The sequence below is a fragment of the Cavia porcellus genome, unplaced genomic scaffold (assembly GCF_034190915.1).
Source record: "Cavia porcellus strain 051 isolate PalLab524CR breed Dunkin Hartley unplaced genomic scaffold, mCavPor4.1 scaffold_31, whole genome shotgun sequence".
In the NCBI taxonomy this organism is placed as follows: Eukaryota; Metazoa; Chordata; class Mammalia; order Rodentia; family Caviidae; genus Cavia; species Cavia porcellus.
In genome coordinates this window covers 27848294-27875687 of record NW_026947514.1, presented here as the reverse complement: position 1 = coordinate 27875687, position 27394 = coordinate 27848294, and the positions used below count along the sequence as shown (strand labels likewise).

The 27394-nt window shown below is 52.9% G+C and overlaps 1 protein-coding gene and 1 long non-coding RNA gene across 3 annotated transcripts; one reads left to right on the top strand and one right to left on the bottom strand.

Annotated features, from left to right (window-relative positions):
- The first annotated feature begins 538 nt into the window (after positions 1-538).
- On the top strand, positions 539-21574 carry Vsx2 (visual system homeobox 2). Of its 2 annotated transcripts, none has more exons than XM_013155200.3 (5): positions 539-1008; positions 2165-2249; positions 5899-6022; positions 18570-18750; positions 19435-21574. In XM_013155200.3, exons 1-5 carry the CDS (start codon positions 639-641, stop codon positions 19812-19814), a joined length of 1140 nt encoding a protein of 379 aa, XP_013010654.1. In that variant the 5' UTR covers positions 539-638; the 3' UTR covers positions 19815-21574. The 2 variants fall into 2 exon arrangements, with proteins under 2 accessions (XP_013010654.1, XP_003472462.1); XM_003472414.3 differs by having other exon boundaries at positions 542-1008; positions 19492-21574.
- Positions 21575-23796: 2222 nt separating this feature from the next.
- Positions 23797-26603, bottom strand: LOC134474224 (uncharacterized). Its single transcript, XR_010044935.1, has 2 exons — positions 26289-26603; positions 23797-24882 (listed from the first exon to the last, which is right to left on the bottom strand). It is a non-coding gene; the product is annotated as an uncharacterized LOC134474224 (long non-coding RNA).
- Between the last annotated feature and the right edge of the window lie 791 nt (positions 26604-27394).

The following is a 27394-nucleotide window of genomic DNA, read 5'->3' as shown; positions in this document are numbered from 1 at the left end:
GTGCAGAGTCCTTCTGAACTAGACATTGCATCCCGTGTGGGGAAGGAAAGCGTGACAAGCCCCACCTCAATCTCCCTCTCCACACCTTGGCCTTCTTTTATGCCCACTGCCACCATGGCCCTGTTCCTCCTTTGTTTCACCTTTTACCAGGGCCCCACATAACGTTGGGCGTCTGTGTGGCTGTCTCTAGCCTCTGCCCTTAGCCCATCCTCCTACCCACCCCACCAGAGACAGGTGGGTCTGAGCCAGGCTATGCTCAGAGTCCCACTCGGCCTTCCGGAAGAGATTTGAATCTTCCTGTTCCACCTGGGGGGTTCCACCCCGGTCCCTGCCCAAGGGCATCCCGCAGAGTCCACAGGCGCTAGGCCCGCCCGCTGCGCCTGGGCCCCTCTGCGCTGCCTGCGCCTGGAGCTGCCAGCTTTTTGGAATTCCTAATCGCTCCTGGCCCCGGTGATTGGCTGTTCAGCTCTGACCCCACTTGGGCTGCCGCCTGGTTGGATAAAAGGGGAATCTCGTTGGGGCTCCAGAGCATTAGACACCGGAGGGGGCACCTGGGACCAACTTCCCGAAGCGGGGAGCCCGGCGGGGGGTGGGGGGAGCGAAGACCGGCGGCCTCAGCCCCTCCAAAGAACCAGGAGATGACGGGGAAAACGGGGGAAGCGCTGAGCAAGCCCAAATCCGAGACAGTGGCCAAGAGTGCCTCGGGGGGAGCCCCGGCCAGGTGCACAGGGTTTGGCATCCAGGAGATCCTGGGCTTGAACAAGGAGCCTCCCAGCTCGCACCCGCGCGCTGCCCTCGACGGCCTGGCCCCCGGGCACCTGCTGGCGGCGCGCTCGGTCCTCAGCCCTGCAGGAGTGGGCAGCATGGGGCTCCTGGGCCCCGGGGGGCTCCCCGGCTTCTACGCGCAGCCCACCTTCCTGGAAGTGCTGTCCGACCCTCAGAGCGTCCACTTGCAGCCACTGGGCAGAGCATCGGGGCCGCTGGACACCAGCCAGACGGCCAGCTCGGGTAGGTGAGGGCAAAGCTGCGCGGCTGCCTGACTGCGCGAGCGAGGCCGGGAGCCCCGAGCCGTCGGCTCTCCGTGCCGGACAAGGCTCTTCGGGGCGGCAAAGTTCGTGCAGGCAGGCGGAGGGGTCGCAGCCCGGCCGGGCCTGCAGCCCGCGGCCCGGAGGATGCTGCGGCGCCCGCCAGGTTTCCGCCCCGGCGTTTCTGAACGATGCGCAGTTCCTGAGACCCCGCGTCCGGCCAGGCTCTGCCGCAGCGCCCCTCGGGGGCCCACCGGATACTGGGGTGTCGGGGCCGTAGCGCAGAGGTCTCCGGGCGCCCTGCTGGTCCCCAGCTCCGCGGCGGCCCGGGCCTGGGGAGCCCGCTGACGGCCCACGCGCGGGGGCCCTGGAAGCCGGTGCCGCCTCTGGCCCGGTGTCCTGGTGTCCGAAGTTGTCATTTCCCCCCTTCGCCCCTCTGCATTCCAGTTCCCCGCGTTGTCAGCTGGGCTCTTTTTTACCCCTGCAAACTCGAAAAGCCAGGCCGCCAGGGTCCCGGCGGCCACCCAGCCCTGCGGGCGCCACACTGAATCGGATCCGGGCGCTTCGCGGGCGGGCCCGCGATGTCCTCGCCGCGCCCTCCCAGGACACTTTCTTGGCGACGCGTCCTGGATCTCTCGACCCACCGACTTTTCTGAGCCCTCGGCAACTCCCTCCATTTTTCGTTTTGTTTCGTTATTATTTTTGTTTGGAAGAGCAACGAAAAGAGACGCATCGCAGGCTCCGGGCCTCCGGCGGGAGCGCATTGTGTGGGCACCGAGGCAGGGACAGTGACCTGGCAGCTCCTCACCTTTCCAGAGCCCAGTGCCCCGCGACAGGGCTTCTTCTCTCTTTAGGGCCAACTTCGCGGCCAGGGCTGCCAGCGCAGGGCAGGGCGCAGCGCCCGGAGCGCCCAGAGAGTCCCCGCGACCCCTGAGCCGTCCCCCCAGCGCGCCAAGGCCTCTGCCCGTCTTGCAGCGAGATGGTTTAAAATTTCAGGCGCCGACCCAGTTGGGGTCCGGCTGGGCTGCGTGACGGGGTCCCGGAGGGCTTGCGGGGAGACCTGCCCGGGCAGGCGGCGGGCCCGGGCGCAGCGGAGCGCGCTCCCCATTCCGCTGCATGTCCGTGCGCCCGCTTTTCAGATTCGGAAGATGTCTCCTCCAGTGACCGGAAAATGTCCAAATCAGCTCTAAACCAGACCAAGAAACGGAAGAAGCGGCGGCACAGGTAAGGCCCTGGGGCGCCCCTCATCCGTCACAGCCGCTGCCCATCCGACCCTCCTGCGGCCCCGGCTCCGGCGTGCTCAGGGACCCCACGAGTGCCGGCCTGGGCTGCAGCGGGGCGCAGGCGGGCGTCGTGTGCAGGACTCTGCGCGGGGGCCCGGGCGTCCAGCCGCCAGAGGAGGCTGAGTGGCCGCCTGACAGCCGCACCTCCGGGCTCCTCCTGGTTCTGCAGGAGAAAAGAGAGGCCCCGGCCAAAGCGGAGCGGGAGAGGGGCTGGCGGCCCCCACGTCCCCGCAGCTGTGCTTTCCAGAGCCACGCAGAGCTCTCACCTCAGCTCGAGCCGAGTCCTTTGCCTTCTCCCTCTGCCACCCCAATTCCTCTCGGCGACCCCTGTAATTTCTGCCAACTCCCCAGTTCCTTCTCTCGCGCTTCCCCAAAGCTTGGGTGATGTCTGCACGGTGCAATGTGTTTCTTTTGGTTTTTGCTTTCTTTTGTGCTTCTGAGCGGATTGCACCTTTCGTGGGCCTCAGTTTCCCGGTCTGTAATAGGGTGTGTGTGTGGGGGGACACTGAGTGGCCTCGCCAGCCCTAACTCGAGTGGGGTGGGCCGCGCTGGGGTGTAGACTAAAGGGAAAGTTGTTACCACGTCTGTAAGTAGACAGGGCTTGCAGGACGTTAGGGTTCCAAGGGTCCTGAGAGGTGCGTCCTAAAGAGGGACTCACCGTCCCCAAGCCCGGAGGCCCCATCCCCGTTCCCTTCCTGCTCGGCACTCTGCTTCCCGTTCCCTGTGTAAATTCATGAGGTTTTAGGAAGTAAAAGAACAAGAACCAAACACCTGCCTGCCTTTCTGCTAGTGCTGCTCTTGTGCTGGCCAAGCGATTGTTTTCCCACCTCTCTCTGCCCCAACTCGGGTGGGGGGCGCAGAGGCCCTGGCTCTGGAGACATGGCCCCGTGGGGTGCTGGGGGCTCCCCGCCCCGCCCCGCCGCATTCTTTTCTCTCCCCAGTTTGTACTCTTGTCTTCGCACCTCCTCTCTTTGCGCATTTCTGTGCCTCTTCTCCTTAGCCTTCAAAAACTTCACCATTTTCTTAAAAAAACAAAAAAGTCCCTCCAGACCTCTCTGTCCTCATCAGCTTCTGGCTTGAAGGAAGGTGAATGGGACTTGGTTCCTTCCCTCCAGGAACTGCTCGCTTCAGATCCCTGTGTTTTATTTTAAACGGAAACATTATTTTATTAGTCTGTTCCTTTTTCATACTCACTCATTCAACGAATATTCAAGAAAACACCTCTTTTGCATCTGTCTTATGCTGGTCCCTGGGCAGGTAGTGTCAGCCTGGCCAAGCAGAAAGGAGGTGGAGGGTACTGCCCCTCAAACGGGGTGGACTAGGTGGGAGGGGTCTGCCTAGTGTGGAGAGCCCTGGAGAAATCTCCCCAAACCCCAGATATCAGAATGGCATCCCGACAGCTGTGTGTCACTTGCAGCTGGCAACCCCTGCCCCAAAGTCCTTGCCCGAGGACCTCATCTGCCAGGAAAAACTTTAGGGGTTGTGGTGGGCTGATTCTTGGGGGCACAGAACAACACCTCACTCCCAGTGGCGGGTGGCTCTGGTTTCTGTCTGTTCCTGGGGTGTGAAGGGGAGGGTTATCAGAGAGGCTACTGACCACTGGTGCTGGTTTTTCTTTTTAAAATTTATTTGTTTATATTTTATTTTATTTTATTTCTGCAGTGCTGGGGATCAAACCCAGGGTCTCACCAAGTGATCTAACACTGAGCTATACAGCCCAGCCCCTCGGTGCAGCATTTAATCAGTAAAAAATGCATTTCCCAGAGCGTCTCTCATTTGGAGTTTTGAGTGGGAGCCCCTGGAATCTGGTGTTGAGAGATGGAGAAGACCAGACTTAGCGGGGTTAAGCACGGGCGTGGGGATGGAGCAGCCACAGTGAAGCTCCCTGAGATTTTGCTCTTTGTGGAAAGCTCAGCCCCTCAGTAGATTGATACAAGCCACAAAGGGTCGGGGTTCTGCCTAAGGCAGGAGCAGAGTTTGGGTCACATGAGGGCTCAGAGGGACCTCCCTGGAAAAGTCATCAACAACATGGGGACCTGTTGGGTATGTGGGAAGTTTGGGGGGATTTGAGGTTTGTTTTTCTTTTGTATAGAATAGGGACTATAATCAGCTTGCCTCTTTAACATTGGCAATTCTATACTACCTCTATGCCTCAGTCTCCCTGGTTTGGAAAAGGACTTGCGTATTTTGATTGTTCGTTTCAGTGATCTGCCCAGGAGCCCTTCCATAAGTGGCAGGAGAACACTTAGAAAACAGCGGATTTTCAAAATGCTGAAGCATTAACTCTCTAGGTGCGGCAGAATTCCACAGATCCCCCTGGCAGGAACAGGCAGACCAATGTCCATTCAAACCAGCCGTTTGCTGTGGAGGGCACGATCCTTCTTCCCTACCCCACCCCATGGTCCCTGTGATACTGAAGTGACACCAGCACCAGGAGCATGCGGGGCTTACATTGTGTTTCTTCCTCGTGTGGGGCAAGGCACTCCGAACCCCTGTGCTGCTCCCAGAGTCAAAATCCCAGGAGGTCTAGCAAGGGATTGACCACTTTGATGAGTGCGATCTGGAAACCGGATGTATTGTCGGTTGGCTTGTGGATGGGGCCACGGGATTAAGGTCACCTAAAATCTGGTGAAATTAAGGTCCGAAAAGGGAAGAGTTTATGTCTGTCTGTCAGTGGATGTTCAGCAGTTTATCAAAGAAAAGGAGTTGTTGAACTCCCTAATATTGAAGGTGAGATTTTATTATTGGAACATACTAATTTGCACAATTTTTGAGGATGAGAAAATGTAGAGTTTTGTTTATTTCTTTCTTTCCTGGGGATTGAGCCCAGAGCCTTGGGGGTTCCGGGCAGGAGCTGTACCATTGAGCTACTTCCTGTGAAGGGAGCTTCTGCGGATTTTTCAAAATCAGTTTATGACACAAAATAGGTCAATAGAACTGCTCTGTGGGGGGCAGGGCGGCTTATTGGGGACCTCCACCCAGTGCATGGGTTAATCTGAATCTGCGTGTGGGATATGTTGGGAGGCTCTCACTTCTGGAGCACAGAGGGGACAGAGGAAGGACAGCTCTAGACAGCTAGTGACTGACTGAGTGTGGCAGGGGGCAGGCAAGGAGGAAGAGCGTAGGGTGGGCTTAGGGGTGAGAGTCCCTTCTCCGCTGTACAAGCACTGAGGTGGGAGCTGCATCTCGCTTGCTTTCTGGTGAATCTTCAAAGTTTGAGTGGATTTAAAATTGGCTGTAGCCTCTTGGAGCAGCCAGGAGGCTGGCTGGGTGGGGCTGGGGTTTTTGTCTCATAAAGCCTCCTGTCCATGCCCAAGCAGGGGTTTTGTCCAGTCCTCTAAAAATGTCCTCCCTGGCACCCTCTCCCTCAGAAAGACTCTCAATGTGAAATGTCACCAAGGACTGAAACAATGCCACCAAAGTATGTGTGTATGTACATGTGGTACATGTGTGTATGTGACAGAGAGAGAGAGATGGAGAGAGAGACTGTGGGAGCTTGGGGCCCTTCCAGAGGTGTGGGGTGGGAAGGGCCATCCTGCGCTGAGGCAGGCTTTCTCAGTGTTCCTGAGTGTCCCACCTTGCTTCTTCAGGACAATCTTTACTTCCTACCAGCTGGAGGAGCTGGAGAAGGCATTCAATGAGGCCCACTACCCAGACGTCTATGCCCGGGAGATGCTGGCTATGAAAACGGAGCTGCCGGAAGACAGGATACAGGTCAGAGTCTGAGCACTTCGGGGACACCTACCTCTCCTGGGTCCCAGATATCCCAAACCCTGCCTCCCACTCCCTGCCACAGGCGCCTGCTTGGTCATGGTCATAGCCACAGGAAGACAGGTATTTGCTCAACACCAGCCCACGTAAGATGGGCACAGAGAGTGGACAGTGGCTTAGCAGATGTGGTCTGGTTGCTGTTGCAGATGGCAGGCTTCTTTTTTTTTTAATTGGTACCGAGGATTGAACTCACGACCATGCACTTGCAAGGCAGGCGCTTATGCCTCTGAGCTAAATCCCCAGCCCAATGGCAAGCTTCTTAAGGAGTGTGTCCTAAAGATCCTGAGGAGTTCTCGGTGGGTATCTGTCAGGGCAGATGTCTGTTCCAAGGCCAGAAGTGCTTTGGTGACTGCATGAGGAGGAAGGTGACTTCTAGTCCAGTTTGTTTCCGTCCCCCTTGAGGAGGACACTGCCCCCTCTTCTGTGTCTCATTGTCCACCCAGCTGCAGACCTGCCCCAGAACAGGGCTGCTGCTGAGCTGTGCTCCATAACTGTGCTACATGACTTCCCCTAGTCTGGCCCAGGACATGTGCCCACAGATGTGGCTCAGCAAGCCCCTTATCTCCTGGTCAGGTCTGTGGCGCTCCAGCCACTGTCTGGACGGGCACATTTTCTGCTGGGTGGGCACCACAGCATCAAGGCCTGCCCAGGTCTCACCGCCTGAGCGGGGCAGGAGACAGTCTACTGAGTCACTTCTCTGGGACAGTATGAAGCTGGCGGCTTCTAGGCAGGGCCTCCCTGGGAGCCAAAAGTGTGTGGCGTGGGAGGATTTCCAGATCTGGTATGACCTCAGCTGGATTTTGGCCTTAAATACAGCTGCTCCCTTGAGGTGGTTCACAGAGTGGCTCATTGCTGGAGCTGGGGAGTGTTGACTACGTCTGTTAGGTCACCTCTTCCTCCTCCTCCTGCTCCTTTTAAGACACTGAATTGCTTAAGCTGGGCTCAAACTTCTTGGTATTGTCTTGCCTCAGCCTCCCAGAGTGCAGGGATTGCAGGTGTGCAGCACCAAGCCCAGCTGAATACTGACTTCTTAAAACTACTTCTGCTCACCCCTCCATCCCTAAATTGAAGTTCTTTGTACTGTGTGTCGGTTGAGGTGAGGTGGCTGGAGGAGGAACCCAAGAAGGCTGGCTGGTGAATACTGCAAAGCACAGTGGAAAATGAAGCCAAGAGCCACTTTTCCCAAGGGCCTTCCTCTCCTTAGAAATCTATTTGGAATTTCAGCCCAGGGCGTTAGACACTGACACTAACAATAAGCTCAGTTATTCATAAGCAGATTATGTTTGGTGCGTTATCCATGATGGCCTGGAACCATCCCCCTCACCCAAATGGGTTCCAGTGTGGGGAAAACTGGGTGCTGAGTCTGAAGTGTGTGAATAAATGTGTGGCACACACTTGTGCGTGGGGGTGCTCATCAACGGAGTCCCAGTACTCAGTGAGTGGAGGCGGATGAGGCGCCCCCTGTTGGCAGGTGCCCTTGTGCGCATTGACTGCGAGGAGGCGCAGCTCTCCGTGGCGCGGGTTGTCTAACAGTCTCTGGCTGTGGGGGCTCGGGACTCGGGATTTGGGGGAGGTACCTCAGCTCTAACTGCCTAGCAACGAAGCTTCAGCACCGCCCCCACCAGGCTTCCTTAAGTCGCCTGAAGGTGTCTAAACCAGAAGCCACCAGAATCAGCAGGGGAGAGGAAGGGTGTGAGGAATGAATGCTCATTGACCTGGGTCTGCAAGGTGGGCTATGGGATTTGTAGTTGAGAGAGAATTGAGGCAAGAGTCTCTCAGGCCGTGGGGTACTGAATCCTGCCCCCAGAAGGTGTTTGTGAGGGTCAATGGTCCTGTTCCAAAGTGTTTAACCCGGTGGTTTTGGAAAGATCCCCGTGTGTATCAGTGACAGTCCCCAGCAGCCTGGAGTGGTGGTGCAGCATTCCCGAGGCTGAGGCAGGAGGATCACTGTGAGTTTGAGGACAGCCTGGGCTACCTAGGCAAGTTTAAGGCCAGCCTGCACTAAACAGGGAGACCCTGCCTCATAACAACAACAGGTGTTGCAAAAATACCCACAAAATCAATCCCAGTTATAATGTCCAGGGAGGTTTTCCCAGGTATTCTCGAAGTATGCCACAAGCACAGGAGAGACGGGCAGGAAGTGTAGGAGTTTTGGACACTAATTCTACAGCCAGATGCCTGCGTTCGTGGCTGGACTTCCCATTCCAGAGCTCCTTGTCCTCCCCTGTACCATGGGAGAGATGGGGCATTTCCTCTTGCGCAGGTGCTGAGCCCTGTGTGCACAGTGGTGAGAGCCAAGCCTGGCATCGGATGTGCTCGCTTGCATTCAGCTCTGATCTCATTAAATCCTGAAGGCCTCCTCTATCTACCTATCTATCTATCTGTCTGTCTGTCTGTCTAGCCAACCAGGGGCTGCATATGCTAGACAAACACTGCTCCTCTGAGTGAGCTCCAGCCCACAGTCTCCTTGTAGAACTGAGGAAAGAGAGGCACAGCAATTTACCCAAGGCCACACTGCTAGAAAAAGGAGGATAAAAGACCCGAACCCAAGTCTTCAGCCCGCTTTTCCACCACCTGGCTCTGGAGGTTGAAGGTTTGATTTGACAGTGATGAACTGAGGTGAAGCCAGGAGGGCTGTGTATCACAACTGTTCTTTTATTGTGGGGGGGACTGAGCCTAGGTCTCATATATGCTGGCCATCATAACTTTATAAAAATAATATCAGGGACTGGGGATTTAGCTCAGCGGCATAAGTGCCTGCCTTGCAAACATGTGGTTGTGAGTTCTATCCCTGGTACCAAAAAAAAAAAAAAAAAAAAATCAATATCTACAGTACTATATGCCTATAATCCTGGCTACTATAGAGCCTGAGGCAGGAAGATTACAAATTAGAGGCCAGCCTGGGCAATTTAGCAAGACTCTGTCTCAATATCAAAAAAAGGGCTGGGACTGTAACTGAATTTGCAGGCCTTGGATGTAACTCAGTTGTTATTACTACGGTGGGGTGGGGATGACTGAGTACCAGGTACTGTTCTGGGGCTGGGCATGTGGCTCAGGGGGGGAGTTCTTGCCTTGCACGCACAGGCCCTAGGCTCAATCTCTTGAATGTGCAAGTTCGTGTATGATTTCAACAGGGTGAAAAGTGAGTCTCCTTCCCTCCTTGTAGCTAGCAGCCCTCAGTGTCTTCCGTTTCCTTCTACAGATAGATAGTGTGTATTCAGCAGAGTCCTCCAAACCCCCTGGGAGCTCAGTGCCATGGTTCCCATGTACGGGGCAGGAACCTGAGGCCCGGAGGACGGAAGTCAGATGTGAGGCCTTTTAGACTCTGGAGTACTCTCTCCACTACTCTGTGCCTTCTTCATTTCCCCTCCTGGTGCTGATTAAGTGGGACCAGGGCATCTGAGGGTGGGCCTGGCACCCCAGGACTGGCCCCCTTTACTGCCGCAGCCTTGGGCCGGGAGCCCATGTGTATGCATCAGGGTAGAGAAAGCCAGGCTCTAAGTCTGAGGTTAGAAACCCTCCAGGTGGAACAGAAGGTGATCGGACAGGGCCTCAGGGCTACAGATCTTTCTTCCTGGCTCTGACACCACAAACCCAGGCTCCTTCCCATCTCTGGGCCTCAGCTCGCTCTCTGAGGAAAGAAAGGGGGGTGCCCTTCCCAGGGATGGGCTTCATGAGGGTCACCTCCCCCCACTGGCTCAGGCTGCTGTTGGTGGAATGAGGAGGAGGCCAGGTGGGGTTTAAGGGTCCCAGGTGGACCCCCACATCAACATCTGATAACACAGCAGGCACAAAGTCGACACTCCTGTTCCCCATCTTTGTTTTATTGCCAAAAAGTCAAACTCCAAGCCTCCAATTACTCATCTGTCAAATAACTGTTAAGATTTTTCCGGACTGCTAACTTCATATAAGCACTGTGATTTCTGGCATTGATTACCGCTGTCCCAGACACCAAGTGCTCAGTGTCTGTTCAACCTGCCAGCATCAGGTGAGACAGGTGTTGCTCTCAGGCCCATTTGCCAGATAAGGAAGCTGAGCGGCCAGGCGGTAAAGTCATGTAGACAAGGGTTCAACCCCGGACTTGACTCCAATACATCCAATGAGGTGAGCCATCCCTCTCCTTGCAGACGGTAATAATCAGAGCCGATGGCTCAGCTGCAGCTCTCTGACATGGGGTGGTACAAGATTGTGTTCTGCTACAGAAAGAAATGATCCCAAGTCCCTGGGATAGACTTGGACATAGTTTTCTTGATGAATCAAATGTCAGGCATGGCATTCCACCTGGGCACAGTGGCACACCCTTGTAACCCCAGTGCAGGAGTATCAAAAGTTCGAAGCTGGCCTGGACTACATAAAGAGACCCTGTCTCAAAAAAACTAAGCCAAAAAAAAAAAAAAAATCCAAACAAACAAATACAAATGTCTAGATATGACATTCTGGAGGTCCCTGCCAGATGGTAGTGCGTGAAGTTGAAAAATGAGTTTCTAAACCAATTTTTTTGGGGTGAGGTGTGGGAGACAAGGTCTCATGTGTAGTTCAGGCTCCCTTGAACTCAGAAAGTAGCCCAGGTTGGCCTCGAACCCACAGCGATCCTCCTGCCTCAACCTGCACCACCATACTCAGCTCTAGACCAATTTTATTTCCTTTGTGGATTCATTTGTTATTACTATGATAAGTTTATGCCATACTGTGTACATATCCATATATATATATATATTTTTTTTTTTTTTTTTTAATCGGTACCAGGAATTGAACTCATGACCGCACACTTGCAAGGCAGGCGCTTATACCGCTGAGCTAAATTCGCAGCGCCTCTCTTATTATATTTTTTTGGCAGTTGTCATAGTTAGTATAAAAATGCAAGCTTTACAGAGCCGTGGTCCTGCAAGGTGAACCGAGCCCAATTCTTGCCTCTTGGGCAGCTTTGGGTAGTGAATGTGAGATATGGGTTCTCTAACTAGTACTGTTTGGACTTTGCCCCTTAATGCATTAGGAAGTTATATTCCAGAAGTTAAAGTGGGTGTCTGAGTGGGACAGCGCCTGCGGAACTCCAGCCCCGGGTTCTTTCTGGCATCTCCAGAGCGGCTTTTCAGGATAGTGGTATGGGGTCCACGTGTGGAGTGTTCATGGGCACCTGTGTTTCAGGTTTCTCCAGACCATTCTAAGTAGTTATTGCAAACTGACTTTACCAGAAGGTCACGGCAGGGTTTTTACAGTGGGCTACTATGAATAGAGGAAAATGGGGACAAGGGGTGGGTGGGGTGAGAAAGGAAATAACTGATCAGGGGGAGGGCAAGGTTGCCGGCTGGAGCTGCCCCCTAGTGGACACCAGAGGCTACAGCAAGGCCCGAGTTGGGAGCTGGGCTGGAGGGAGCCTGCTGATAACGTGGTGTCAGAAGTGCTGAGTGGTCATCAGTAATGAGCCCAAATTCGTCGCTTCCAGCGGGAGAGAGGAAGGATGCTGGGTGAATGTGATGAATGATGTCACATGACAAATAAGGCCAGGCCCGATGGCATGTGGCAAGATAGGGGGGCAGAGCTTGGGGTAGCAAGGAGGTGGGAATGTGCAGGCCGCATCTGTCACTCGCAGTATCTCCTTCAAGAGGGCGATCCTGGGAGAACTCCAGGGGTCTCTTGGAAAACCCTTGGGGGAAGAGCCCTTGGCAGGCTGCTAAGGATGCTGGGTCAGGATGGGAGATTTCAGGGTGGCGACGAGTTGACCACACAGGCACAGGAGAAGCCATGGGCATGACCACTCACAGGGAGAGGAGAGCTGCTAGAGGGGCCTGGCCTGCCCGCTGTGCATCTTATAACAGAGCGCCATGTGGCCAAGTCCTTCCCCAAGGCCATCCATGCTGGGACACGCAGGCACCCTGTGCCACTGAAGGGGCACCTGCCACACAGCCATAGGTCCTCTCCTCCGACCAGAAATTCACCTGGAAACCAATCTCATTTCCAAGCCAGAGGAGTCACCCAGCTCACTGCAAGCTCTGATGGGTAAGGCAGGATTCTGGTTCTGGCTGAGACCAGACTCCTGAGACAAGGGCCATCTCAGCTAGAAAGTGGGCTGTCAGGAAAGCAAAAGAGAAGGAGGACTCAAAAGAAGCTTGTGGGAGACTGGGTGTGGTGGTGCACCTGTAAACCCAGCACTCAGGAGGCTGAGGAGGTGAGGCCAGCCTGGACTGCATAGCAAAACCCTGTCTCAAAAAGACAAAAAAAAAAAAAAAGAAAGAAAAAAGAAGAAACTTGTGGTTTTTCAGGGCCAAGAGCTTAAGTAGAAAAGGGGCCAGATGTTGGTTAGAACTCTCAAAGATGGGGGCTGGAGATTTAGCTCAGCGACATAAGCACCTGCCTTGCAAGCAGGCAGTCCTGAGTTTGATCCCCAGTACGGATAAAAAGGAAAAAGACAAAAAAAGAAAAAAAAAAAATAAGAACTCTCAAAGGCAGGAGACAGGAGTGCCCAGTTCTAGGGAACAGGACCCTGAGCATTAGCTGGGAGCAAAGCCTCACTTCCTGGCACACATGTCTGCCACTCTCACAGGCTGATGTTTTAGCTCTTACTATGATCCAAGCACTCCCACACACTATTTTATTTAATTTTCCCAACAGACGTGATATTTCAGGGCAGATGAGGAGCAGGCAGGACGGGAAAGTTAATGGCACATGGTCGCCATAAAGCAGTGGGCAGCTCTGGCCCTGCCTCCCCCCTTTGTCTTTTAAGACAGGGTCTTGCTATGTAATTCAGGCTGGCCTCAAATTCCCAAGGTGATGCTCCTGCCTCAGCTTCCTAGGTACTGGGATTACAGCTGTGTGCCACCACGCTTGGGTTTGGTCCCAGCTTCTGGACCCAGGGCTCACAGGGAGCAGTTCTGCATTCATGTTCTCTTACATTTGAACCTACAGGGCCTAGATTGGACTAGATCAGAAAGGCAGGAAGGGTTTCAGGGTGTGCCTTTGGCGCAGTGCCTGAAGGGAAAGCTAGAATCTGTCCCTATTGAAACATGAAAGCCCGAGGGCTCAGACGGCAGAATCCTCTACGCTTGAGGCCCTGGATTCAGTTCCCATCACTGAAAAAAAAATTAAAGTCTGAAAGTTTGGTCTGCCTTTTCCCCTCCTCATAGATTTGTTACTTGTCAGCTTAGCCTTGGTAAAGGATCTGTGGAGGAGACCAAGGGGACAAGTAGAGCCATTGATTCCCCGCTCTCTGGACACAGTCCCATTGATTTCCTGTACCTCTACTGAAGCAGTAATAACTAGCATTTTTTGAGCACCTTTTGTATGACAAGCGCTGATTTTAGGGACTCTTGCTTACTTCATTTAATCTTCAAAACAACTCTGAAATGAATGGTGGGTCCTCGATATCTGATGGGACTGATTCAACCCCCCACCCCAGGCATACTCAAGGCCTGACATAAAATAATGGCTTGAGTGCTGGGGGTATAACTCAGCAGCACAGCGCCTGCCTTGCAAGCGTGAGGTCATGAGTTCAATTCCTGGTATATATATATATATGATACTGCATAGAATAATGGCCTGAGATACTGCTTAGTGGTACAGCAGTTGCCTAGCATGTGTGAGGCTATGGGTTTGACCCCCAGCATAGGAAAGAAGAAAAAAGAAAGTACAGAATTTATACAGAGCTGTACATTCTGCTATTTTCTTTCTTTTTTTCTTTATTTCTCTCTGTCTCTTTTTCTCTCAGCATTCGGGAGGCTGAGGCGGGAGGGTTGCCGTGAGTTGGAGACCAGCCTGGGGCTACATAAGGAGTTCAAGTCTAGCCTGGATTATATAGCACAACCCTGTCGCAAAAAACACAACTAAAAAAAAAAAAAAAAAAAAAACTAACATGAGGTAAATGTCCACAGTTGCTGTACTGTGTTCCATAGAGGTAAAGACAAGGAGGAGTAAACATTACTCAGTGTAGACATAATTTTTTTCAGTGCTGAGAATTGACATCAGGGCTTTCACTGAGTTACATTCCCAACCCTCCTTTGTGTTTCCTTTTAAGATAGGGTCTTGCTAAGTTACTCAGGCTGGGTTCAAACTTGTAATTCTCCTGCCTCAGCTTCCCAGAGTGCAGGAATAACAGGCGTGCACCAAGTGTACTTAGACACAATTTAAAAACTGGGTTTTTTTCAGTTGCAGTAGGTCAGCTCCACAGATACAGAACCCCTTACGGAGGACAGAGTAGTTACACAGTATTCTTATATTTTGTTTGAGAGACACCAAGTGACTTTTTCTGAAGTTTAAAAAGAAGTTTATTGCCTTCTATAATTATAGAGACCAGAGATAACAGTTGTCTTCAAACATGTGGGTAACACAGGTTCAGTGTCTTCAGGCCCCATCTACCTATTTTAGTTACAGTCAAGTAACTGCTACTTGTAAGATAAACAGCAGCTCTAGCTTTTACTTCACTCTCAGATCTACAACACAGACAAAATTGTAAATGAAATTATGGGTTTGCCATTCCTAATCCCAAAGTCTCAAGTCCTAAATGAAGCCAAGTAACTTGACTGAAATCACACAACGATTATTTTCTTTGGGGCTGGAGATGAAACCCAGAGCCTCATGCGTGCCAGGCAAGTGTTCCACCACTGAGCCACTCCCCCGGGGGCACGTAGCAGTTTTAAGAGCTGGGAATTGCAGTCCAGGACTGGCTGACATCAACACTTCGTGTAGACTCTAAGTTCAACACACGGGCCGGTGACTCTCAGGAAGGGAGAGAAAGGCAGATGTGGGGCTATTGGTCCGTTGTCCACTTTCCTCCAAAGCACCATCACCACAACTTCCCTGCCAGCTGTCCTGAAATGAAATTGTTTTGGCCGTCCAGGTTTCCTCCATAAATTGGAGCAGCATCTGGTCTTCGAGGAGAGCCAGGTGTTGCAAGAGCTCATAACTGAGGGTCCGATGACTCCTGGTTTGAGTGACCAGCTGGTGCCGGGTCCCCCAGGGAGAATGTCTATGTGGAGTCCGATGTCCACACCCCCAAAGGGAACCCAGAAAAATGATTCTGTTTAGAGACTCTGGAGCAAAATCCAGAGCCTGAACCCCTTCATTAGCTTTCTGAAGATGCTGATTTGAGAGCCCTGCGGGTTTCCAGCTGGGCATCTCTGAGCCAGGACAGTGCATTTTCCTATTTATTCACTCCACGGTGTTTTCTCCAGAAACCTTGATCCAACCTGAGCTGAAGATGGAAAGTTCTTTCACCATAAGGTTGGCATTGCCATTTGGAGCCAGGTGTGGTGGCACATGCCTGTAATTCCAGCACCTCGGGAGGCTGAGACAGGAAGACTGCAACTTAGCAAGACTCTGTTTAAATAAATAAATTGGCCAGAGATGTAGCTCAGTTTTAAAGTCCTGGGTTCAACATCCCAGTGCCCCAGCAAACAAACACCTCAGCTGGGTGACAAAAATCGGGCCAGACCTCATACAATTTATTATTCTTCTCAGTGTGGGTGTGCATGTTTTGCTGCAGAAAATGAAACTGATGGGTGTGATTACGAGATGCTGCTGGTGCAGAACAGCCTGTAATATGTGGTTTGTGCATCCCTAGTCTTTCTAAAATCCCAAAGGATTTCCAGTCTGGCTCCAGGGGTTCCAGTTAAAGGGCTGTGGTCTTACTGCTTTATAATCACTGAACTCGAGCAGGACAGGCCATCCCCTGACCAGGGAGCAGGTGGCTTGCTTATAGTCATGAAGAAAGCCTTCCCACACCTCTGGTCAGACCTGGTGGCTGGGATTCCATCGCCAGGGAGTCTGTTCTTTGTTGTCCCTGTAAGCGGTGGAGGAAACCAGAAGTCTCTAATGTGACTCATATGTGGTTTAGTCCTTTTAGATTTTGCCTCTGGGAGAACAGGAGGGCTGAAGCAAGCAAGGAGCTGCAGAGGGCAAGCAAGTGCTGATGGTTTGGACAAGAGCAGGACAGAGGCCCCGCCAAACATAGGCCCTGTGCAAGGTGGGCCCTGCAGGACGGGCAGGCAGCCCTGGGCAGGAAGAGCGACACACAGCGCAGGGGAGTCAGGCGGGGAGGAAAGCTGGGGTGGCCTCTTCACAGCCCAGAGGGTCTATCCTTGAGGACACCTAGGACAGCTATCTAGTGGCCTTCCTAGTACATAGTCCCCTTCCTTGGCAGGGGTCCCCCAGAACGGTCCAGATCAGGAAGAGAATGAAGTCCTGCACCTGTATTTCCCTACTTCCTGTCAGCAGTAATTGCAGGTCCCAAACCGGTGGCAGAAGAGCCACCGGCTGGAAGGCACTAGGACACGGTGGGACAGGCGATGGCTTTCTAAAATGGCTTTGACCATCGCGGGGATGCAGAGACCTGCGGCATCTGAGGCCGTGTCGCCCCCATTTTTAGATGATCCTATTTAGAAAAGAAAAAATGACAAGTGAGGATCATACACATTTGGCTTGATTTTAAGGGCGTGAGTGGACTGGGCGGTGTTCCCAACCCGAGGCACCACTTCTTTCTGGCTACCCGGCATTTCGGGGAACCAGCCAGTGCGCCCCCTGCTGGCTGTGGCCGGGCTCGCTCTGCCACGGACTCCTGGTGGCTGCGGTTTGCTCAGTGTTTAATGCGCCACCTGGCGGCGGCGGTGGGAAAGGCAGAGGCACGCCAATCCGGAGCTCGGGCCCCAATCGCGGCTCCGGGAGACCAGGCTGCAAAGGGTTAAGCTGTCAGCGGCGCGATGTTAAACAGGTGTCAAAGGCGCCCCATATATCTGCAGATTGAAATCAAATTCTTTGCCGTATAAAAAGATAAATTACCCAGGCGCTGCCGCGCGTCCCACTCATCACGCCAGCGCCAGACGGCAAGCAATTTTTTTTTTTAATGTGCTAACGACCTAATCAAGCAATCAAGTCGGAGAAGATTGCAGAGTGACCGGGGCAGCCATCTGCCGGCGAGCCCCGCATTCATTCCTGCGCCCCCGCGTGGGGCGGGGGCCGGGGAGGGAGCTGCCGGGGGAAGAGGGGAAAAATCCTAAACAAATTAACACCCAATTTTCCCCGTCTAATTAGTTAAATGAGAAGTGTTTGGGGTCCCCTGGGGAGGGGGGCGCCTCGCCGCGAAGCGAGCGCTGCCTCCCCAGCATTAATTAGTGCGGGTCAATGCCGCGGCTCCCGGGAGAGCGGCCGCTTTAATTTCCCGTGATATTTCAGTGCCTGAGGCCCATCGATTCAAACTGAAATTAACTTATTTTTCAATCAGCCCAGGGCTGCCCCTGGGGGTGACTCTTCTTTTGCCGCCTCCTGAATAGAGCTGGAGCAATTTTTCATCAAAAGCTGATACCTCGGCCGCGGAGGGCGGGGCGGAGCCCGGAGGGAGTGGGGGCGGGGCGCCCGGGCCGGGATGGGACTGCGGGAGGGATGCGCGGTTCCGCAGCCGCCGCTGCCTCACCCCGGCGCTGCCCTCCGGTGCTCCCACCGGTGTCTTGTCACCCCCACGGGCCCCAACCCCAAGGGAAGACGAGACCGGAAGCTGGAGTGGGTGGAGAGGTCCTAGAGGGCTTGTGTCTCCTTGAGGGAGGCCTGGGGATGTTCCTGGCTCTGTCAGCTGCTGAAGCCTCAAGAAAGCCTTTTGGGGAACCAAGACATCCTGAGCTCCCAGAACAGAGCAAAGATTCTGAGATCACACCAAAAACTGCAGACACACGCTCTGGGTACCTCTGTACCGTCCGGCTTTGCAGTAATCAGTGTAGACACTGAGAAAAGTCCCCTAGTGGATGTGGGCTACAGCTCTTTCCTAGGCACCTTCTCCCCTCACACCTGGAGAAAGTCTTCACTCCCTGACTGGCAGATGGCACCTGGTCAGTTGACCAAATTCAGATTTAGAGCCAGCAGTGTGGGCAGTGAATACTTGTAGGGCAGGAGCAGCATGACAAAGCTCAGCTGGGACAGGGCAGAGAAGGAGGGTGACCCGGGGCTCGCGTGGGCTCCCTGCTCAGGGGCTTCCAGACAGATAACCCGGATAAGGTGTCCGAGATTGTTCACTGCCCGGTGCTCCCCGCCCCTTCCCGGACTGCTTTGGATTCTGGGTCTCAGGCAGAGAAGCAGGGACCCTGCCTGTCGGGGACTGAAAACAGAAAGTGGTTCTGTAAACACCCCCACCCCCTACAAAGGGCTTCTCAGCCACACCCAAGGACCACCGGGGTGCTGCCCTTTTCCTAGGCCCTCTGGGGGGGCTTCCCTACCCCACCTCCCCCAGAACTGCTTTGACTGAAAACCAAACAAAGGAAGACATGTTTTACCACCCTATCACTTGGGACTTGTTCTTCCAAGCCTGGAGGAACTTTGGGGACACCACAGGGTGGGACAGCTGTGTAAGGACAGCCTGCTGAGAAAACCTCCAGGCCAGGCTGGGAATGTAGCACAGCGCCTGCCTGACAAGTGTGAGGTCCTAAGTTCAATTCCCAGTACTGGGGGGAAAAAAAGCCTACGGCCTTGGCTCCAGCGCTGGGTGTCCTGCTGACCCACTCTTCTACACTGGCAGGTCTGGTTTCAGAACCGCAGAGCCAAGTGGAGGAAGCGAGAGAAGTGCTGGGGCCGGAGCAGCGTCATGGCCGAGTACGGGCTCTACGGGGCCATGGTGCGGCACTCCATCCCCCTGCCCGAGTCCATCCTCAAGTCCGCCAAGGACGGCATCATGGACTCCTGTGCCCCGTGGCTACTGGGTAAGAAGAGCCCACAGCCTCCTTGGGTGGGCTCCCTGCAGTGGGGACTTAAGCTGGGGCCAGGAGAACTGGGCCACAGCAGCCTGAAGGGAAGCAGGCCCCCCCAAGAAGGCCACCCATCTACCCTGGGGACCCAGGCAGGCAGGCAGGGATTGGGCCTGATTTCTGTCCCTTACACCTACCTCCTGGGTGCCAAGGTCTGTTACACAGACAGGGCTTTAGTCTTGTAAGGAGGGTGTGGCTGTTTCCCTGGGGTCTGTTTTTACCTTCCATTTGATCAGACATGGTTTATGGTGATCGAATTAACTCCTAGGTTCCTTTAACCACTGGCTTTGTCCAAAGGACTTCTTTCCCCTAAATCTCTCCACCCGCCATCTCCCCCCACCTTCTGGGTCCTTTTCTCCTGACAACATCTGCTTATCTTGGGGTACTAAGATCTGGAATTCCAGGACATAAAGGCCTGAGGTTGTGTCCTGAAGGGACAGAATCGGCTATAGAGGCCCAAAGTTGGTGTGAATCCCTCGCAGGCCTTGGCTTTCATCCTTTGGCCTGCAGCCCTGTCCCCTTGGCCATTTTCCCTGGTCCCTGGCCCCAGCCCAGCCCTAGGTCTTGCGCTGCGGTGTGTGAAGTAAGGCTTTCTGCTTGTCCTTAATTCTGGCCTCTCTCTATCTTTGCTGTTTTCAGTTCAAGATGGCTTTCCCAGACGCTTTTCTAAACCCGAATACCAACAATTCTTTTTAGGAATGCACAAAAAGTCGCTGGAGGCAGCAGCCGAGTCGGGGAGGAAGCCCGAGGTGGAGCGCCAGGCCCTGCCCAAGCTTGACAAGATGGAGCAGGAGGAGCGGGGCCCCGACGCGCAGGCGGCCATCTCCCAGGAGGAACTGAGGGAGAACAGCATCGCGGCACTCCGAGCCAAAGCTCAGGAGCACAGCACCAAAGTGCTGGGGACTGTGGCAGGGCCGGACAGCCTGACCCGGAATCCCGAGAAGCCAGAGGAGGCAGAGGCTATGGACGAAGATGGACCAGCTGAGCTGAGTCCACCACAGCTCGAGGACATGGCTTAGGCCAGGGGCCCCTCAGACGCCAGAGCCCCAGGACTCTGCCCCTCCTGGGGAGGAAGGTTGTCTCTGAGGCCCAGCCAGGCCTGGCCTCGGCCATCCTCCCTCTGCCCCCAGGCTCTCCGTGGCCCCCACTGGCTCCATGCGCAGGTCAGTTCTGGCTGTGCTTTTGGACCATGCTGAGACACCCTGGACCCGGTCTTCACTCGGCAGCGCCCTTCTCATCCCGGCATCCCTGCCTCAGAAGCCATCTTGCTGCCCTAGCTGTCCCTGCGAGCCCCTGTCACTCAATCCCTTGGCAACTCTCGCTGTCCGAGTCCTCCCCTTCCTCTGTGTTTGCTGGCTCTAAAGAGGCTTCCTTTCTAACTCTGAACACCCTGTGGATTCTGCTCAGCCCATGCCTGAGACTCATTGTTGCAAACATTACCTGCCACAGCCGTGACGTGGACTGAGGCCCTGGGTTCCAGCGCCAGGGTCCTGAGCCCCCAGGCTTCAGCAGTCTCCTGTGCCCACCTGTGGACTTTACGCCGGGCTTCTGCGGGCTGAATACATTGCTTTGCAGGCCCATGTGCAACCTCTGCCTGCCTCACCGTTGGCATGTAAAATCTCAGCCGAGGCCCCTCGGCCACCTTCAGTCTCGTGCCCTGCCGTGGTCACCTTCAGGAGCCCTCCCTCTCCATGGTTTCTCTGCCGCACAGGCGCCAACACCAGATACAGCATGTACAGTGCTCACAGTAGATCCAAGGACCTGTGTCCAAGGAGGTTGAGCGGACCTCAGCCACGTGATGGCTCACAGCACTGATGGGAACCGAAGCCCCTGGGCCTGTGTTCTGACTCTCCCCAGATGCTGCCTGTGTAACCTGACTTGCTGTGCAAGATACCCTTCCCCTTGAGCTTTTTGTAAGTGCGCATGTGCCCTGCTTGGAGAAACCTAGTGCAGCTAGGAGGCCACAGACCTGGTCTCAACTTAACTCGGACCAGCTGGAGTAGGCTGGGCCGTGAATACCCATCAAGGATGGGTCATAAGGAGGGTATGGGAAGGAAAGCCAGGCAGGAGGCCAGTATTAAACCCAGACCAACTGCAGGCACTCATACCTTCATCCGGGTGTATGCTGGGGAGTCCAGAATGTCTGCTGGAGTAGGACAGGCCCAGGAGCCATCCTGGAATGAGGCACTGGGCCCTTCTGTCTGGCTAGGGGAGGTTTGGTCAATCCCGAGGGCCCATCTGCAGCTGCCCTTCCACCCTGGCCTTTATTTACCTTTTGCATTAGTAACGAAATCACAGCTTCAGGGAGCCCACTGAGCTCACATTCCCAGGCCAAGCACAAGGCCTGCTTCCTCTTTTTTTTTTTTTTTTTTTGTCTTTTTTCTTTTTATCGGTACCGGGGATCGAACTCACGACTGCCTGCTTGCAAGGCAGGTGCTTATGCCGCTGAGCTAAATCCCCAGCCTGCTTCCTCTTGACATTTCCTTCTAGCAGTCCACCCACTGCCCGAGGGAAAGGCATAATTCTGTATCAAAAGTTGATTTCTTCATTGCATTCACAGAACCCTGCCCTCCCCAGTTCTTGTCTTTGTCTTCTGTTGGTTTGGAATGTTAGACTGTAGCCCTGGTGTGTAAATAATGTACATAGAGTGAGGAGAAACTTGACATCGAGGTGTTTGAAATATGGAACTGTAAGAACTTCTAGGCATTCTAAACCTGTGCTTTCTGTGCCATTTTCTGTAAAGATACGAGTAAGAATAAACTTGAAGTAAAAACAGGGATCCAGGAGTCCTCTGTGGCTGGGGATGGTGTATACTTAGGTGGCATAGAGAAATCCAGTGATTCTTAGGACAAATCTAGGCCCCTCTTTCAAAATTACTCAATGTTGTACAATCCTTCAGTGACAATTGCCATGTGATATGTGACCCTTCTCCACTGCTGACTCGAATGCCCCGGCCACGGATTCCCTACACTGTCCCCTCTACCGACCCCTCCTCCCCATCCCGGTTTCCTTTACACTGCTAGTGCAGCCCGCAGCTGATATGGGCCCCCAGGAGCCCGGACTCCCCTCCCTTTGGGTACCTCTGTGAATTTGCATTATCTTATCTTCCTCCTAAACAACATCAAACAGAAAAGGTAAGCACATCTGGGGCTAAAAGTCAGATTATGCTAAATCCTGGTCAAAGAGGAAGGTGCACCGGAGAAATTGCCTGCCGGCAGCTGTGACCCAACAACTTAATGAATGTGTTGCCTGGAAAATTACAAGATGGGAGTGCAGTGCATAGACTGGAGAGGCTCTGTTGGAGCTTTGGGCTCAAGAATTCTCACAAGATTGTTTCATTTGGCTCAGAAGTGAAACTCTCTGGAAGAAGTTTCTGGCATCCTGTCATCCAAAGAGATCCACAGGTTGGCAGTCCCCATGCCCACAATCCGACCCTGGTGGGATCCAAGGGGCACATTTGGGAACACTGCAAAGGGTTCAAGCCCCACCTGCTTGGGCAGCTCCCCACCTGCCCAAGGCCCTCCACCTGCCACTGCCCCTCACTCTCCTCATCCCCAAGGCCTCCTGATCCTGCAGAGAGATTTCTTGGCTCTGTCCTCTTGCAGTGCTTGGGATGGTGCTCCACTGTGGCACGTCCTGCATTGTGCTATAATGTTTTAATTTAGCAATCTATTTTCCCACAGGACTGAGTTTTAGAGTTATCTCTTATTCCTAGAACCCACCAAAGGGCCTGCTACTCCATCCATTGCAGAATGAATGTTTTGTCTGTAACTGATCCAATTACTCAATAATTTACGGGGTAGGGGAGGTAGCTCAGCAGCGCAGGGCCTGCCTGGCAAACACAGGCCCTAAGTTTGATTCCTGACACAAAAGAGAAAAAAAAATTAATGAGAGTCATTGAGTATCTAATATCTATCAGGTGGAGGGACAAGGCCCTGGGGACACAGCAATGGACAGAGTTCCAAGTCCCTGTGGTCATGGAACTTACATAGAACCCCAGAACCATACTAAAAAAGACAATTTCAATTGTCCTAAGACCTTGGAGGCACGACTTACAGGACCATGAGAGCATATGATAGGGTGACCTCACCCTCTGTGGGGCTGCGGCCTGCCTGAGCCTAAATGGAAAACTAACAGCCGCTCCCATGGCAGCAGGTAGAAATCAGGACTCAGTGGGAGGCATCACAAGGAAGCAGAGGGAAGATGGCCACAGCAGGCAGGGCCAGGGTGCCGCTGACAGTGGCCCTGCTCTCAGGAAGCTCTGGGGAGCAAACTGGGACACTCACAGGCTTGGAAGATGCCAAAAATCCCGCTGAATATTCACCCAGGAGGGGATCTACCCTGGGCAGAGCCAGGCAGATGCCCACAGAGGGAAATGCAATTGGGCCTACAGGTGGCCCATGAGGGATAGGCTGGGAAGCCGCAGTCAAAGGGAGGTCTGGCGGGCCAGGCCCAGATGGGCAGGAGAGATCCTGCTCAGCCGCTGTGGTACCAAGGAGCTGCTTCTGCATCAATCTGGAGTCGGGTCCTGGAAAAGGCGAGCGCATCCAGGCTGCAGGCTCGCCATCCTGCCGCTAGATGGCGCGTGCACCGGAACGCCCACTGCGCAGGCCTGGCAGGAGGGATGGAGCGGAGGCTGGCTGCAGCGGGAGGGTGGCTCATCAGGTGGTGACGGAAGGGGTGCTGCGGAAGCCCAGGCGGGCCAGGAGAGAGCAGCTGCGGTCCCTGGTCTGCACCATGCCTGGGACCTCGGCCACTCTGATCCCTCTGACCTCTCCAGCCATTCACATCGCCTGCATCCCACCGCTCTCCTGCTCCCACTGAAGCTGTGGTGCCCCCTCCCCAGCCGCCCCGCAGGTACAAGCGGGGCATCCTGGCACATCAGCTGCCACAAAGGAACTGAGGCAGGGGAAGCAAACGTAATCCCAGGCTGCTAGATGCCAGAAACTCCATGTTTGCGTTTCCCAAAATTGGAGAATAAATTCTAAGGAACAACAGAGGTTAAGTAGGAAGTTTTATCGAAAGAGATAGCTCATGAGACACAGGAGGGGACCTGAACGTGGGCTGCCAATGCGCTAATTTCTCTGAGAAAGTTTTATGGAGCAAAATCACGAGGTGGATTACAAAATGCAAATATAGGTACTTGGCTAATACTGATCCAATAATAGCAAAGACATATGGATGACATTAACCTTGGTGGATAATCTATTACACACACACACACACACACACCAGGAATCAAACTCAGGACCTTGCACTTGCCAGGCAAGCACTGTACCACTGAGCTATATCTATATCCTTAGCCCCTTATAGTCTTTTTTTTTTTTTTTTTTGGTACTGGGATGGAACTTACAACCTTATCCTCCAGCCACAGTTTTGGTATGTTCTCATCCCCTATCTGACTGCATATGGTATTTCTGCCTAACTTAGTTGTCTAACAGAACCGTGCTAAAGCCAGATGTCAGTAAGGGGAAAGGGGGTGAGGGAGTGGTGGGAACTCTGGACTCATGCCAGGATTTTTCTGTATGTCTAAAATTATAAAAATGGTACAGATTTTAAAAATAAACTACTTGGGCTGGGTGTGGTGTTGCATACCTGTAATCCCAGCACTCAGGAGACTGAGGTAGGGGACTGCCATGAATTTGAGGCCAGCCTGGAATGCAGAGTGAGATTGTCTCATAAAAAAGGAAGGGGGGCTGGGGATTTAGCTCAGTGGTATAAGCACCTGCCTTGCAAGCAGGCAGTCATCGTGAGTTCGATCCCTGGTACCGATAAAAACGAAAAAGGCAAAAAAAAAAAAAAAAAGGAAGGAAGAAAAGGGCTACATGGTAGTTTGGAAGGAAAACAATGGATGGCTTCTTCCGCTTAGAACCAGTGCCAGGGCTTCCTGTTCCTGTCGCTAACTCCCTCCACTTACCAGTGATCACCCAGGCACCTCTAGAGAACTGCACCCGGGTCAAGAGCTGGTCGCCTTCCCTGGTTCTGCCTCCGGGTGCGTCCTGCCTCCCATTTCTTCTTCAGAGCTCCCTCTTGCTCTTTCCATCTTCTTGGCAGCTCTTTGTCTTAGTCCCAGAGCAGCTGAGGTTCCTGCTAAGTCACAGCTGTGTCAGCCAAAGAGTGCTTTGCTCCATTAATTTTCACTACGTATCAGTCTCTCCCATTTGGGCATAGTAGCGCATATTTATCCTACCACTCAGGAGGCCGAGGCAGGAGGACTGCTATGAGTTCCAGGCCAGCCTGCGCTATAAAGTGAGTGAGTTCAAGGCCAGCCTGAACTGCACAGTGAAGCCATCTCAAAAATAAAATAAAATAAAATAAAATAAAATAAAATAAAATAAAATAAAAATAAACAAACAAAAAAATCAGATCAGTGTCAGGGATTTAGCTCAGCGGCATAAGCACCTGCCTGGTAAGCGTGAGGTTGTGAGTTTGATCTTTGGTACCCCCCCCAAAAAAAGAAATAAAAATCAGATTGGTGCTAACTATTCTTATTGATTACTAGCTCAGCCACCCCTCACCTCTGAGAGGACCCCCTCCAAGTGCCTCCATGCCTCTGCTCCTGACATGGCAGAGCCAGAGTCACCATCATAGGAAGAGGGGAAGGAATGGCACGGGTGCCTTGTGCCGAGCTGCAGGATCACGTAGGCTGGGCTGTCGTGCACCAGGCTGAGGTTCACCTCCTACCTTGGCTCAGCACTGAGGCCGGGAGAAAGGTGACTACTGAGGTGACCAGCTATGGTGAGCCCCGAGGCTCAGAGAAGGAGCACAGGCCCTCAAGACTGTGCATTATTTTCTGGACCTGGGGACATTTCTCTTGTCTGGAGGGGTGGAAACCTCAGGAAAGATGGCTCATCTCCCAGATAATTATGGGCCCTTTTTTTAAACAAGTAATTTAAACATTCTTTGGATTCTCTCAATCTGTTCCTCTATCCTAGGATCAAGTTCCTACTCTTTTGTTCCTCTACTAAGTCAATTATTCTTTGAGTATGTACCACTTATTTATTTATTTACAAAATATCCAACGCCCAAACTTAAAGGAAGAAGGGCTTATTTAGCTCACAGTTGGTAGAGGTTCCAGTCCACAGTTGGATGGCTCAAAGGCAGGGTGGCATGGCAGAGGGGCAACCTGGGCAGGGTTCATGGCAGCAGAAGCCAGCAAAAGCAACAAGAATGTGTGTGTACCTCTTAATTGCTTCCAAATAAAACCCTTCCTGTTCTCCAGACTAGTCCTGAAAATTTTTTCTCTGCAAGGAGAGTCAGCAAAACTTTTTCGACAAAAACAGTGGATCAGGTTTCTTATCTCAGCCTCAGGAACCTCTCAGACCCAACCCAGTGACACAATTACCACATGTCAGTTACAAATAAAAATGTAGGGTTGGGGATTTAGCTGAGTGGCATAATGTCTGCTTGGCAAGCACAAAGTCCTGAGTTCAATTCCCAGTATCCCCCTCAAAAATAAATACAGCTGGGCATGGTGGCACACACCTACACACCTATAATCACAGCACTCCAGGGTCTGAGGCAGGAGGATCTCTGTGAGTTCAAGGCCAGCCTGGACTACACAGCAAGACCCTGTTTCCAAAACAAAGAACAAAAACCAAACAAACAAAAAAATTAAAATTAGCTGATTAAAATTTCACAAGAACTAAAATGTTTATACAGTCTCAAAGTATCTTTCCACAAAATCGTAGGAAAAGCGTTAGGGATTTAGCTCAGCAGCATAAGCGCTTGCCTGGCAAGCGCAAGGTTATGAGTTCGATCCCCACACCCTAGGAAAGGAGTCTAAATTTAGCCAAGGGAATTGTGATAAGCCTTGGGTGGCTTCCACTGGGATCAGAAAGTTCTAAATCTTTTTAGAAGTACAAATTAGGTTATGATTCCTTGTCTTTTTTCTACCTGGCTTTTATTTCTTTTATCTTTCCTCAATTGTACATATTTATGGGGGACAGTGTGACATTTTGATCCATAAATACATTTAAAGTTCGATGGGGTAAATGGCGTGCCTATTACAGTACTTCAGTGTTTCTTCCTTTCTTCTTGGGTTGTATTTTTGAGACAGGGTCTTCCTATGCAATTCAGGCTGGCCTTGAATTCAAGGCAACCCTTCAGCCTCAGCCTCCCAAGTGCTGGGATTACAGGTGTGTGCCCCACCTCTGGCTTTTCTCTCCTTTATGAGCCCTGGCCTAAAATGACTGGTGAGTGGATGAGGGATAAGGAAGAAACCAGATGATGCTTTTTTTTTTTTTTTTTTCTGTATCAGAAATCAAACTCAGGACCTCGCGCTTGCCAGGCAGGCGCTGTGCTGCTGAGCTACATCCCCGGCTCTCCAGATGCTGTTTTATCAATCCTGGCTTCAGGTCTCAGACCTGGGTGTGAATCTTTGCTCCAATGACCTTGAGCATGTGGCTCCCTCTCAGGGACCGTTCCGCATTACACATGTATAAATATCTAACATGGGGTAGAAAAGGAGCGGGGGCAGGCTGAGGCAGGACCAGCTAGGGCCATGCAGAAGGCGGCAGGGCAGTGGGGCTGGGCTGGGTGAGGCCTTGCAGCGGCAGCATTTTGAACTTTAAGCGGCCAATTTGCCATTCTAAGGACC

Coding starts and splice junctions, on each gene's coding strand:
- Vsx2 (XM_013155200.3), top strand. CDS start 639: ATGACGGGGAAAACGGGGGAAGCGCTGAGCAAGCCCAAATCCGAGACA. Junction 2,250..5,898: donor CGGAAGAAGCGGCGGCACAG/GTAAGGCCCTGG, acceptor TTGCTTCTTCAG/GACAATCTTTACTTCCTACC. Junction 6,023..18,569: donor TGCCGGAAGACAGGATACAG/GTCAGAGTCTGA, acceptor CTACACTGGCAG/GTCTGGTTTCAGAACCGCAG.